Source organism: Rhinopithecus bieti, unplaced genomic scaffold (genome assembly GCF_001698545.2).
Source record: "Rhinopithecus bieti isolate Rb0 unplaced genomic scaffold, ASM169854v2 scaffold_63942, whole genome shotgun sequence".
NCBI lineage: Eukaryota > Metazoa > Chordata > Mammalia > Primates > Cercopithecidae > Rhinopithecus > Rhinopithecus bieti.
Window position 1 is genome coordinate 487,601 of NW_016824266.1, and position 11,676 is coordinate 499,276.

An 11,676-nucleotide genomic window follows, 5' to 3' on the forward strand; every position below is an offset into this window, starting at 1 on the left:
AATTACCCCAGTTCTGACCTGGTTCCAAGACACGTTTGAGGGCCTCACTGACCAAACTAGACCTTGGCCCCTGCCTAGGCATGGGTATGTCCCCTGGAACAACACACCGGGAACCAGCCTCTTATCTCAGTTGGAGGCCCCAACAGGATTATAAACAGCACCTGCTGGTTTTAAGGTTGCTACCTGGGAAGTGGAGTTGGGAGGACTGTGTACTAACAATGGAGGATAAATGACAGCAAAGTAACACCCAGATGCAGGCCTGTGCATGGGACCAAGAGCCAGCGTCCATGGGTCACGTCCTGCGCATCCGCAGCCCCTGGCCTCAGTCTGGGCCTCTGGCCCACAGCCCTTGCTGGCTGCCTGGCAGTCCCTGGACACCTCTGCACTCCTCCCCACCCTTTTGTCCCTCAGGCCCATGAGAGATGTTTTCAGAAGACGGTTTTCCTGTCTTCTGTTCATTGGAACTTGTGGTCTATTCATTGGAACTTGTGGGAGCAGCTCTTCTGGTGTTTCACAGAGCCCTTGGGCCCTCACTGTACATCTGCTGTCTCGGACCCTCCCCTCCCACATGTCCAGCTGTTCCCTGGGCATGACGTAGCCTGACATGTGCCCTTTTCACCCAGTCACTCATGCATTCATCCACAATGTGCTTTCCTAGCCTGTGCCAGCATCGTGCTGCATCCTGGGCTGTAAGACAAGGCCCCTGCCCACAAAGCTAGCGCACTGGGCGCAGAGAGACTCTAAGTAAGGACATGGTTTAATGGGATAACTAGAGATGGCGGTAAACCAAATGCAGTGGCTGAGAAGTCTCTCCAGGTGGGTGAAGTGAGGAATGGGGGTGCAAAGACCATGGGTGAGAAAAGAACTTGCCTGTGGTGAGTGAGAATGGGGGGTGAAGGCCAACCATGCACAGCCTCAGGGTAGGGTAGAGCATGGGGATTTCACCCTCGGTGCTTTGGCAGCGCGGTAAGCAGGGGAACAGTATGATGTGGCTTAGGTTTTAAGTCATCCATCTGGCTGCTGTGTGGAGTGGTTACAGGGGAGCAGGAGTCCAGCTGGGGGCCCACAGTGCCCACCAGGAGCTGCACAGAGAACATGTTCAACGAGGTCCGAGAAGTGACAGCTCGATTCTGCCAGAAGAGGGATGGCGCATGGGTGACCTGACAGGAGAATTCAGGGGCATCCTGGTGACAAGTGGAGGAGTTTGCAGGGGAGGGGAGGCAGAGGAATAGATGAGGAAGTGAAGGGGCATTGATCGTACTTCCTGGTGCTACTCTGACAAAGCCCCACAAACCTAGCAGCTTAAAACAAGCAGGGCCAGAAGGTTGACTTCGAGGTGTGGGCCACGCTCCTGCCAGAGGTTCCAAGGGAGGATCTGTTGCCTCTTCCAGCTTCTGGTGGCCGTCCTTCATTCCTTGGCTGTGGCCTCCACCTTCACACAGCCTTCTCTGCAGATTTATCTGCTGAGTGCGATCGCATTAAGGGGCCACCCAGATAATCCAAATAAGCTCCTTCTCTCAAGATCCACAGAAGGCAGTATTTGTGGAGTTTTGGTTGGTTGTTTTTTGTTTTGGCTGTATAAGCGTGTAGTCAGAGGTTCTGGGAATTAAAATATGGACATACGTTTTTTAGGGGGCCATCATCCAACTTATTCCCATGGGAATGATCTGGAAGAGAAAGATAACACTGATGCAGAAGGGTGAACCCAAGGAGGGAGCTCTTGGGAAAGCTGCAGGATACGACCCAGAGCCAGAAATCTTCCTGCTGAGCTTATTTATTTATTTATTTTTTTGAGACAGAGTTTTGCTCTTGTCACCCAGACTGGGGCTCACTGCAACCTCCACCTCCCAGGTTCAAGTAATTCTCCTTCCTCAGCCTCCCGAGTAGCTGGGATTACAGGTGTACGCCACCATGCCCTGCTAATTTTTGTATTTTTAGTGGAGACAGTGTTTCATCATGTTGGCCAGGCTGGTCTCGAACTCTGACCTCAGGTGATCCACCTGCCCAGCCTCCCAAAGTGCTGGGATTACAGGCGTGAGCCACTGTATCCAGCCCCTGACAAGGTTTATTTCAAACATTACCAGTGAATCTTATGGGACAGGAATTATAGCTCAATTTTTGTGTGTGTGAGACACAGTCTCACTCTGTTGCCCAGGCTGGAGTGCAGTGGTGTAATCCTGGCTCACAGCAACCTCTGCCTCCTGGGTTCAAGCAATTCTCCTGCCTCAGCCTCCCGAGTAGCTGGGATTACAGGTGTGTGCCACAATGCCCAGCCAAATTTTTGTATTTTTAGTAGAGACGGTATTTTGCCATGTTGGCCAGGCTGGTCTCGAACTCCTAGCCTCAACTGATCTGTTCGCCTTGGCCTCCCAAAGCACTGGGATTACAGACGTGAGCCACTGTGCCTAGACTATAGCTCAATTTTTTTTGTTTATTTTTTGACAAGGAGTTTCGCTCTTGTCGCCCAGGCTGGAGTGAAATGGCGTGATCTCGGCTCACCACAACCTCTGCCTCCTGGGTTCAAATGATTCTCCTGCCTCAGCCTCTTGAGTAGCTGGGATTATGGTCACCCACCACCACGCCCGGCTAATTTTTATGTTTTCAGTAGAGACAGAGTTTTGCCATGTTGGCCAGGCTAGTCTCGAGCTCCTGACCTCAGGTGATCCATCCTCCTAAGCCTCCCAAAGTGCTGGGATTATAGGCATGAGCCATCGTGCCCGGACCTATAGCTCAATTTTTTAAAGTTCTGAAAAACATTCAGAACCCCCCGCCAACTCCCACCCTAAGTGGAGGCCACATTTTCACTCAAGGCACAAAGTCTTGCTAAGAGGTCTTTAATCCCTACCTCGAAGACCAGATACATGAGGTGCAGAGAAAAGCCTCAATGTGGCAAGAGCAGGGAGGATGACCAGGCAGGGTCCAGGGATAGGTCAGATAAACATGGCGCTGGACCCATCCGGCCAACTAAACCCTCCCGGATCCACCCTCTTTCAGTTCCACTAGGAAAACAGCTGGCCTCAGCCCCACCAGAGACTCAGTGCCAGAGGGCCAGGGAAACTGAGTCTACCAGCAGGGAAGGCCCCCACAGTGGGTGTGGCATGAAAGGAACAGGATTCAAGCAGGGAGGAGGAAGTGCTCCTCCCTGAGGGTGAAGTGAGAGCTGGGAGCAGCTTTGGGCAGGGCCCACACCCTCCTGCTTGTAAACGCCCACCTGCCCTGGCCCAGGAGCTGCACACACCACTGGGACTGGAACCCCCGCCAGGCCCCAACATCAGGAACTGTCTATGGACTTGAACCAGAGGCAATGGACTTCTGTTTGTGGCCAGCCCTGTCCTGAAGGCAAAGGGCAGTGCCTACTGCGAGCAGACACTCCTTTTCCCAGCCAGGCCAAGGGTGTCATATTTGTCCCCGGCATTCCCTCAGGGCTCCCCTCCCTTCTACACTGTCATCTGTCATATCAATAAACACCCTGGCAACGCGGTGGCAGGTGGGGTCTGTGGTCTCTGTGGCCACAGGCCTCACATTTGGAGCCCATTGAACCGGGAGGAACTGGGGGTAGGTCCCAGGACTGTCCTTGCCTAAGCCCTCAGCCCTCACTCCCTGCACCTCGCCCTCCTTATTGCTTGGCTTCAAAGGAGAGACACCTCCTCCCAAACAGGGCACTTCCGACTTTACTCTCACCTGGACTTCCACGACCCCAGGAGGGCCTCAGGGCCAAGTCAGAGTTTGGGGCGCCCTGCACCCAGCCTGTGTCAGTGAAGTGAAGAGAGCTTCAGGCCGCGAGTCCAGGAGGGTTCTCAGATAGGTGGAACCAGATGTCCTTGGTTAAAGATCCCACTGCTGGAATCCCCCCCACATCCCACTCCAGAGATTCTGATTCAGTACAACCAGGTGGGGCCCTGTAATCTGTATTTTAACCTCCTACCAAAGGGCCATGAACTGCTAGGCCAGTTGAGGGAAGGCCTGCCCCAGCACCAGCTCCCCCAGAGGGAAGCCCTGGGGGCCCCAGTACACCTCTCCCACCCACCAGGGTTGGGGTGGTGCTGTGGCCAGGTCAGATGACTACCTCTGGGGCAGGGAGCTGGGGACTGCCTGTGCACCTCTTACAGACCTCCAAGCTCTGTGAAAGGGCCAGGAAGGCAGGATGGGGCGAGCCTCAGTGTTCTCCCCTCCTGCCCTTGGCAATGCAAAGAAGTTCAGGGCCTGTGATTCACAGCACTTTCCCCTTAACACGCCCACACCCATTTTTTTCAAGACCCCACCCAGCACAAACCAGGACAAGAAGGAACAGATTTAAACTTTTATGGAACTTCCTGCTCCCTGTGGCCTGGGAGATTGTTCCATAACTCCTCTCTGGGTCTCTGGTCTCTGCCAGGGCAAGTCCAAGGGGTTTTCATCAGATGGACAACTCAGGCTGGGGCTTATGACTCCTTTGCTAGATGTAAAACATCCAAAAGGGCATCAGGTAACAACGATGACACCAAAAGGCAGGGGGAAGGGACCCAGAAGAGAGAGAAGAGACTGCTGTCCTCCCTAAGCCTTGGAAATCCCTGAGCTGATGGGAGGCATGAGGCCTCCTGGTCCAACAGCATGGGCAGCAGCATGTAGAGCGGCCAGACACCCACATGTGGCTCACAGCCCTCCCAAGCAGGAGGTTCCTGTTGCTGCTGGGATCCACAACACAAGCCACAGCGACCAAGCCCAACACATCTGCCTACTCAAATGGCCTTGGGAGCATTCTCCCGCTCCATTCCCACAAACACATTCCCCTACAACCACCAATTTACTGCAGGCAGGCTCCTCCTCCAGAAACGGCAGAGCACTTTTCTCCCTGTCTCCCAAACACAGTGCCACACATGACCCTGCAGGGTGGCCATGGGTGGGGAGATGGTGCCAGCTATGAGTTCAAGCCCCGGCTCTGACACCCGTCCCTGATACACCATCCTGGGCAAGACTCCAACCTCCCTGAGCCACCACCCCTCCTCTACGAGATGCAGGTTACAGCACCTATCCTCTGGTATTACTGCAAGGACTGCTGGGGACACATTTATTATAAACTGTCTGCACAGAGTTGGCACCCAATAAATGACTTCCTTCCCTTCCTTCCTACTCTGTGATTTAGTTTCCCTGTCTCAGCTCCAAATTTACAGAGATCTCAAGCTCTCCTCAGAAATGCCAAAGTGGCCCAGGCACCAAAAACAGAGAATAAATACTTTCTACAAACTCTCAATGTTGAAGTCAACAGCTCCAACTGGGAATCCACTCTGGTCACTGGCTGACTCCATCCCCTGAAACCTAGATTTTCTCAGTTCAGTGTGGGAGAAAGAGTGGACAGGTAAGTTCGCCACCATTTTCCACACTTCTCAGCCTGCTCCCCGACAGGGCAGCAGGAGATAAAGGGTTACACAAGGGCAGGGAGGCTGTAAGGCCCTTTGCCAGACACCAGGAAGCACTGTAACTCCTTTTAAAAGTATATGGAGGTAATCTGAGTCACCATTAAACACGCAGGAACAAGTGTCCGTAGCGTTCCCCAAAGTTAACGGACACATTCCCCTGGGATGGGCCAGGCAGCCTCTCCGCAGCAGGCACGTTCTGAAGCTGGCTCATGCGTGTCCATCCTGACGGTGCGAATGCCCAGCGTCCAAAGTTGCCATGCCCTTGGTGGGAAGCTACCGGGACTGCGTCTGGCCGCCGCTCTGGACCCGGGGCCCGGCTCTGGGGCGGCCGCTCTCGTGGACACCGCCGCTGCGGGCGAGTGTTAGGAACGACCTTCGCGGCAGGGGTGGAGATGTGATCACCAAACCTCCCGTGCCCCGGGCTCCACCCGCCCACGAGGGTGACGCTTTCCCCTGGGTTTCCAGGGCGCCTCGCCGGGCGCCGGGGGCCGCACTCCCCGGATCCCCTAGAGCTGTCCCTACGCGGATCTCCTTAGAGGGACACGCATCCGAGACGTCTTGGGTGCCCGGGCGCACTTGTTTAGCGGGGCAGTGTGGCCAGGCTGGAAACCAGACCTCCAAGCGCCCCGCGCGCCGCCAGCCTGTCCAGTCTGGGGTCCCCAAGGGAGGAACCCCGGCCTTAAGAGAACGACCCATTTGGGAGCTCCGACGGGGCCCCGAGTTCGGGGGGCGCCGAGCGCCTCACCTGAGCGGGACACAGACGGCCAGGTACCTGTCGACTGCCACGGCCATAAGGCTGAAGATAGAGCTCTGCGTGAGCACCAGCACAAAGCAGGCGAGGAAGAGGCAGCCGTAGAAGTCAGTGCAGAAGCCCAGGCTGATGGTGATAGCAAAGGGGATGGCGAAGAGCCCCACGGCCACGTCTGCCGCTGCCAGGGACACCAGGAAGTAGTTGGTGGGCGTCTGCAGCGCGCTCGCCGTGCCCACCGCGGCGCACACCAGCACGTTGCCCGCCACAGACAGCGCGGCGATGACCAGCTCCAGCGCCACGTACAGCGCGTCCTGTGTCTCCAGCAGCATGGCCGGGCCGGCCGGGCCCCGGGCGTCCCCTACCGGAGGCGCGCCGGGCGCGGGGCAGCCGCGTGAGCCCCGCCGGGCATGGCCGTAGCGCCCGGACAGCGCCTCCGCCGGCCGCTTCTGAACCCCGGGGCTGGGGAGCCGCCGGCCGGTACCCAGGGGTCGGGGCCGCGGCCAAGAGGAGGCACTCATTGGCCGGCGCGCCCGCCCGTCTCGGGCTGGGCGGAGCAACACCCCCTCGCCCAAGCCCAAAGTTCGCGCCCGCGCGGGGGCCCTGCGGTCCAAGCGCAGCGTGGCGTCTTGGTGGCGGCCGAAAACTAACAAATTGCCCCAACTTCCCGTCACGCTCAAGGTCGGAGGCTGCGTCCCAGCGCTCGCACCGCCTTCCAGTCAGGGCGGCTCCTGGGATGGGGCCGGCTCTGCCCCGGGCGCCCGCCAGTCCCAGGAGCCGCCGCGAGAGGACCCCCCAGGGCCACGCACCCCCGGGAGGGGCGAGCTCACTCCATGCTAACCCTGAGCACCCCCGGCAGGCCGACTGGATGGGGTGCTGTCGGGCAGGCAGGGAGCCGAGGCCGCAGTCCTCGCTCGTGCAGCAGTCTCGGGCAGCGCGGCACCACCCTAGCTGTCCCCAGGCCGCGGCGCAGGACTGCAAGGAGCCCTTGGGGGCTGCGGCCCCGGCCGGCTCCCCGCTGCTCAGCGCTGTTCTCCACCCTCGCCCCTCTACCCCCTCCACCCGCTCCCCCGCCACTGTCCTACGGCCCCGCTCTGCCTTCTTCCTTAAGGCAGGCTCGTGTCCGTCCCATCCTCGTTCTCCGCCCGAAAATCCAGTGTTCCCCGGGCCCTCTTTCTTCTTTCCTTCACACTCACCCTGGATCGGCACGGGCTCCCGAGGCCTCTCACGTGGCCCTCACACCCTTAACTCCCAAATCTCTTGCTTCAGCCCTAACAGCCTCCTGAGGACCAGATCCTAACATCCCACTGCCCACTGCGGGACTCGCCAGGAGAGAGACTGGCGGCCCCAAATCCAACAAGTCCAAAACCAAGCTCATCTCTAATTCTCCCCAAACCTGTGCTGCCGCCTTTTCCTGGGACCCTGTTCGTTACTGACCTCGCAACCCTCACCCACCCTAGAAAGTTTGCTGACACCCTGAGCCTCCGCCTTTCTACGCGTCCCAGTGATCAGCAGTGCTGCTGGTTCTGCTTCCAGAGCCTTGCTTCCCTCTACCCACAAAGTCCTGCCCCCAATCCCTTCTCACCACCTGCTTCTGCCATTGCTCCCTCTCTGCCTGTGGGTCCTCAGCTTCTGCAGCCCTCACCAACACCATTGTTCTAGAGCACGCCTGGCCATGCTATTTCACCACCTGAAAGCCTTTGCTGACAGTCACCAAAGAGGATGGGTAAGGAGATTTTCCAGAAACAGGAAAAGGTGCTTGTAAAATCATGTTAAGCAAAAAACAAAACATGGGGTGACTGCTACAGGGTACAGGATTTTTTAGGGTGATAAAAATTTTCTCAATGTGGTGATGGTTGTACGGTTCTGTGGATATATCCCAAAGCCACTGAACTGTACATTTGAAAGGGATGCATTGTGTGGCACATAAATTATATCTCAATGTAGCTGTAACAACGACAACAATATGGCTCATGCCTATAATCCCAAAACTTTGGGAGGCCAAGGCGGGAGGATCATTTGAGGCCAGGAGTTCAAGACAAGCCTGGCCAATGTAGGGAGACCCCATCTCTAAACAAACAAACAAACAATAAATCAGTCAGGCACGGTGGCAGGTGCCTGTAGTCCCAGCTACTTGGGAGGCTGAGGCAGGAGGATCCTTTGAGGCCAGGAGTTCGAGGCTGCAGTGAGCTGGGATCATGCCACTGCCTTCCATCCAGGCTGGGCAACAGAGGGAGACCCTGTCTCTAAAAAAACAACAAGAAGAAAAACCCCTCAGCCCTCCACAGGCATGAACAGTAACATCTGTCCTTGTACCGAGGACAGCAAAATGTCAAAAGCACACACAGTAGACCTCTTAGCTGGGTGGGATGATTATAGGGAATTTTTTTTCTCTATTTCCCTTGAGGTTTTGTTACTTCCATAATGAAAACACTTGATTTATATATCAAAATATTGGCAAGTCCACACATTCCATGTCCTGGTCACCTGAGTTCTGGAATCACCTGCTCCACCAGCCATGTTCCTATAGCACTTGACAGAAACTTCTGCTGCCACACAGAAGGCCAGAGAGATCAGGCAGCTCATCCAATAGCACTTCCTTGGAGTGGCAGAGGGGAAAGGGTTAGAGGAGGCTTCCTGGAGTAGTGGCTTTTACAGAGTGAGGGAGGCTTCACAGTGAGGCGGTTCCAGCCATGCCAGGCAGAGGTGGTAGTTAGGAGTTTGCCCAGGGATGCCACCATGCCCAGAAGAGTGCAGAGAAAAAGGCCTAGTGGGGAAGGCTCTGGTTGCCAGGCTGGAGAGTTGGGTCATCCTGCTGGGATGCCAGTCCGCAGAAGTCACAGGGTGAGGCGGGGATGGTCACAGCGCTATCCAAAGGAGTGAGTGGAGATTTTGCAGAGGGAGAGGGGGCAAACAGTGTCCGGCTGATTGCTATGAGTGGTTCCTGCATGCCCTGCAGCTGCTGGGCCTGGGCTCTGCTCCAGCATTTTCTGTGCCCAGAATCCCCATTTCCCCTTTTCAGAGACCAACTTCCATCAGGAAACCTTCTCTGAATCACCCAATGTGTTCGGCCATTCTTACATTGCTATAAAGAAATATCTGAGACTGGGTAATTTACAAAGAAAAGAGGTTTATTTGGCTCACAGTTCTGCAGGCTGTAAACCATAGTGCCAGCATCTGCTTGGCTTCTGAGGGGCCTCAGGGAGCTTTACTAGTGGCAGAGGGTGAAGTGGGAGCAGTCATGTCACATGGGGAAAGCAGGGGCAAGAGGTGGGAGGAGGTGCCACACCTTTTTTAACCAGATCTCGTAAGAACTCACTATCATGACAGCACTAAAAAGGATGGCACTAAACCATTCATGAGAAACTGCTCCCATGGGCCAATCACCTTCCACTAGGCTCCACCTCCAACGCTGAGGATTACATTTCAGCATGAGATTTGGGAGGACAAATTTCCAAACGATAGCACCCAAGTAGGAAGTCTCCAGCACAGGGCTGTATCCTGTTCCCTTCTATGTTGCAGTCCACCGAGTTTCATGTCCCTGCTGTCCCTCACCAGCAGAGCTTCCCCTTCTCTGTCCTCTCCCCACCCCAGCCCCACCTGGTACCCTTTGACTCACACAACCACCCACTCCTCTTCACGCAGTCTATGTGAAATGAATCATACATCATACATTTTCCTGATTCTTTCAACCCCTGATCCATGCTAGGATTTGAGCTGGACCCACTGGGTCCATGGGGGTGCCAATTATTATTATTAAATATTATAATTATTATTAACAGGCTATTATTCAGGAAACACAAGGAGGAAGGGTGGAATCTGAAGAGAGTCATGGCATTTAGTCTTTTTTTTTTTTTTTTTTTTGAAACAGAGTCTCACTCTGTCACTGAGGCTGTAGCACCATGGTGGGATCATAGCTCACTGCAGTCGCAACCTCCTGGGCTCAGGTGATCCTCCCACTCCAGCCTCCCAAGTGGCTAGGACTCAGGTGCACACCACCATGCCTGGCTAATGTGTAATTTTTTTGTAGCAACCGTGTCCCACTATGTTGCCCAGGCCAGTCTCGAACTCCTGGGCTCAAGCAATCCTCCCATCTCGGCCTCCCAAAGTGCCGGGATTACAAGTGTGAGCCACTGCACCCAGCCGGTTTAGTCCTGAAAGCAATTAGTGTGCAGTGAGCAGAGCCTGGGTCTTAGCAACAGAGAACCCAGGTTTGATTCCCAGTTCTGCTGTTGATGTTGGACAAGTCAATTAATCTTTCTAAGCCCCTATTTCTTATGTGTAAGATGGGATAACAATATCTACTTCACAGGGCAGGCTAAAAAGGGGCAGGAGGAGCCATCTGCCATCTGCCAACCTCTAGATCCTGACTCCTGGAAAACAACTGCAGTGATGAAAACATTTGGGTAGGTTAGGACTAGAGCCCTAGAAACTCAAGTGGGCTTTTCACTGGTGAAAGTGGAAGGATATGTTTCGTGAACAAACTGACCCTCCATGGACCTCTTCCAGACTGCTAGTACACATCCTCTCATCTCTCACCTCTCTCATCCTGCCTCAACTGCCAGAGCAGAATCCAGGTGGCATACAGATGGTCCCAGAATTGGCATGAAAGACTCAGGCTCTCTCTGTGTTTCTGCTCTGCCATCTTCAGTAGCTTTCCTCTTAGGCTTGTTGCCACATGGTTACAAAAAGGCTGCCACAGCTGCAAGCATTGCTTGCTCATGCAACCTCATTCAAAGCAGAATAGGGCTAGACTCCCTACCGTTTATCATAGGGTGAAGTCGTGGATCACGTGCTACCCTACACCAACCATGAGCACAGGGAAATGGAATGATCACGCCTGGTTTTGACCAAATATGGTTTATGTCATGGGGAAGAGGGAGGGGCATACCTTTCCCAAATATGTTACCATCCAAATAAACTCGGGGCTCTATAAAATAAAGAGGAAAGGAGTACAATACACATTGCCCCTCAGTGTCTGTGTGAGTGTCAGAGGGAACTTTTAACTCTAACCTGAGAGCTCCAGGCCTCACTGGCTTGTACCTAAAGATGGCACACATCAGGAGTCACAGCCTACATTTCAGAACAGCTGACTCTCTCCAGGCGTCAGCTCCCCACAAAATCCATCAAGCACTTCTGGAAGTCAACAAGGATTTCTTACTGTACCTCAACTTTCTACTTCTCTCTGAAATCCAAGGACTTGTTACTGGTTCAAACTTGGGACTGGCTCCAATTTTCCTGAGGATGAGCCCAGTCCCAGGAGGCTCCTCAGTCTCTGGTCAGTGAATGACTGTTGGGTAGGTCTTGCCAAGTCTCCAGAGGCAGCTCTGCACCCGAGATGGACCCGGCCAGACTCCTGCACCACTGCACACACACATCGCATGTTCCCAACACTGATGGGCTTTAAGTCCTTGAACTAAAAGACTTTGCCTTCTATTTCTTCTGTACTGTCTTTCCTAAGGTTCTTGAACAATGTTTGCAAAATAGTGAGCACTTATTAATGTTACCACATGTATTGTTTCAGAAGTAAAG

General features: G+C 54.6%; 1 protein-coding gene across 1 annotated transcript in view; it reads right to left on the minus strand.

Moving 5' to 3' along the window:
• Nucleotides 1–6,803, minus strand: part of ADORA2B (adenosine A2b receptor) — a 30,623-nt gene extending 23,820 nt beyond the window's left edge. Inside the window, exon 1 of the mRNA XM_017862224.1 lies at nt 6,142–6,803. Within this exon, the coding sequence (XP_017717713.1) occupies nt 6,142–6,665 (524 nt within the window). The 5' untranslated portion in view covers nt 6,666–6,803. The remainder of the gene's footprint in view (nt 1–6,141) is intronic.
• Nucleotides 6,804–11,676: the final 4,873 nt, after the last annotated feature.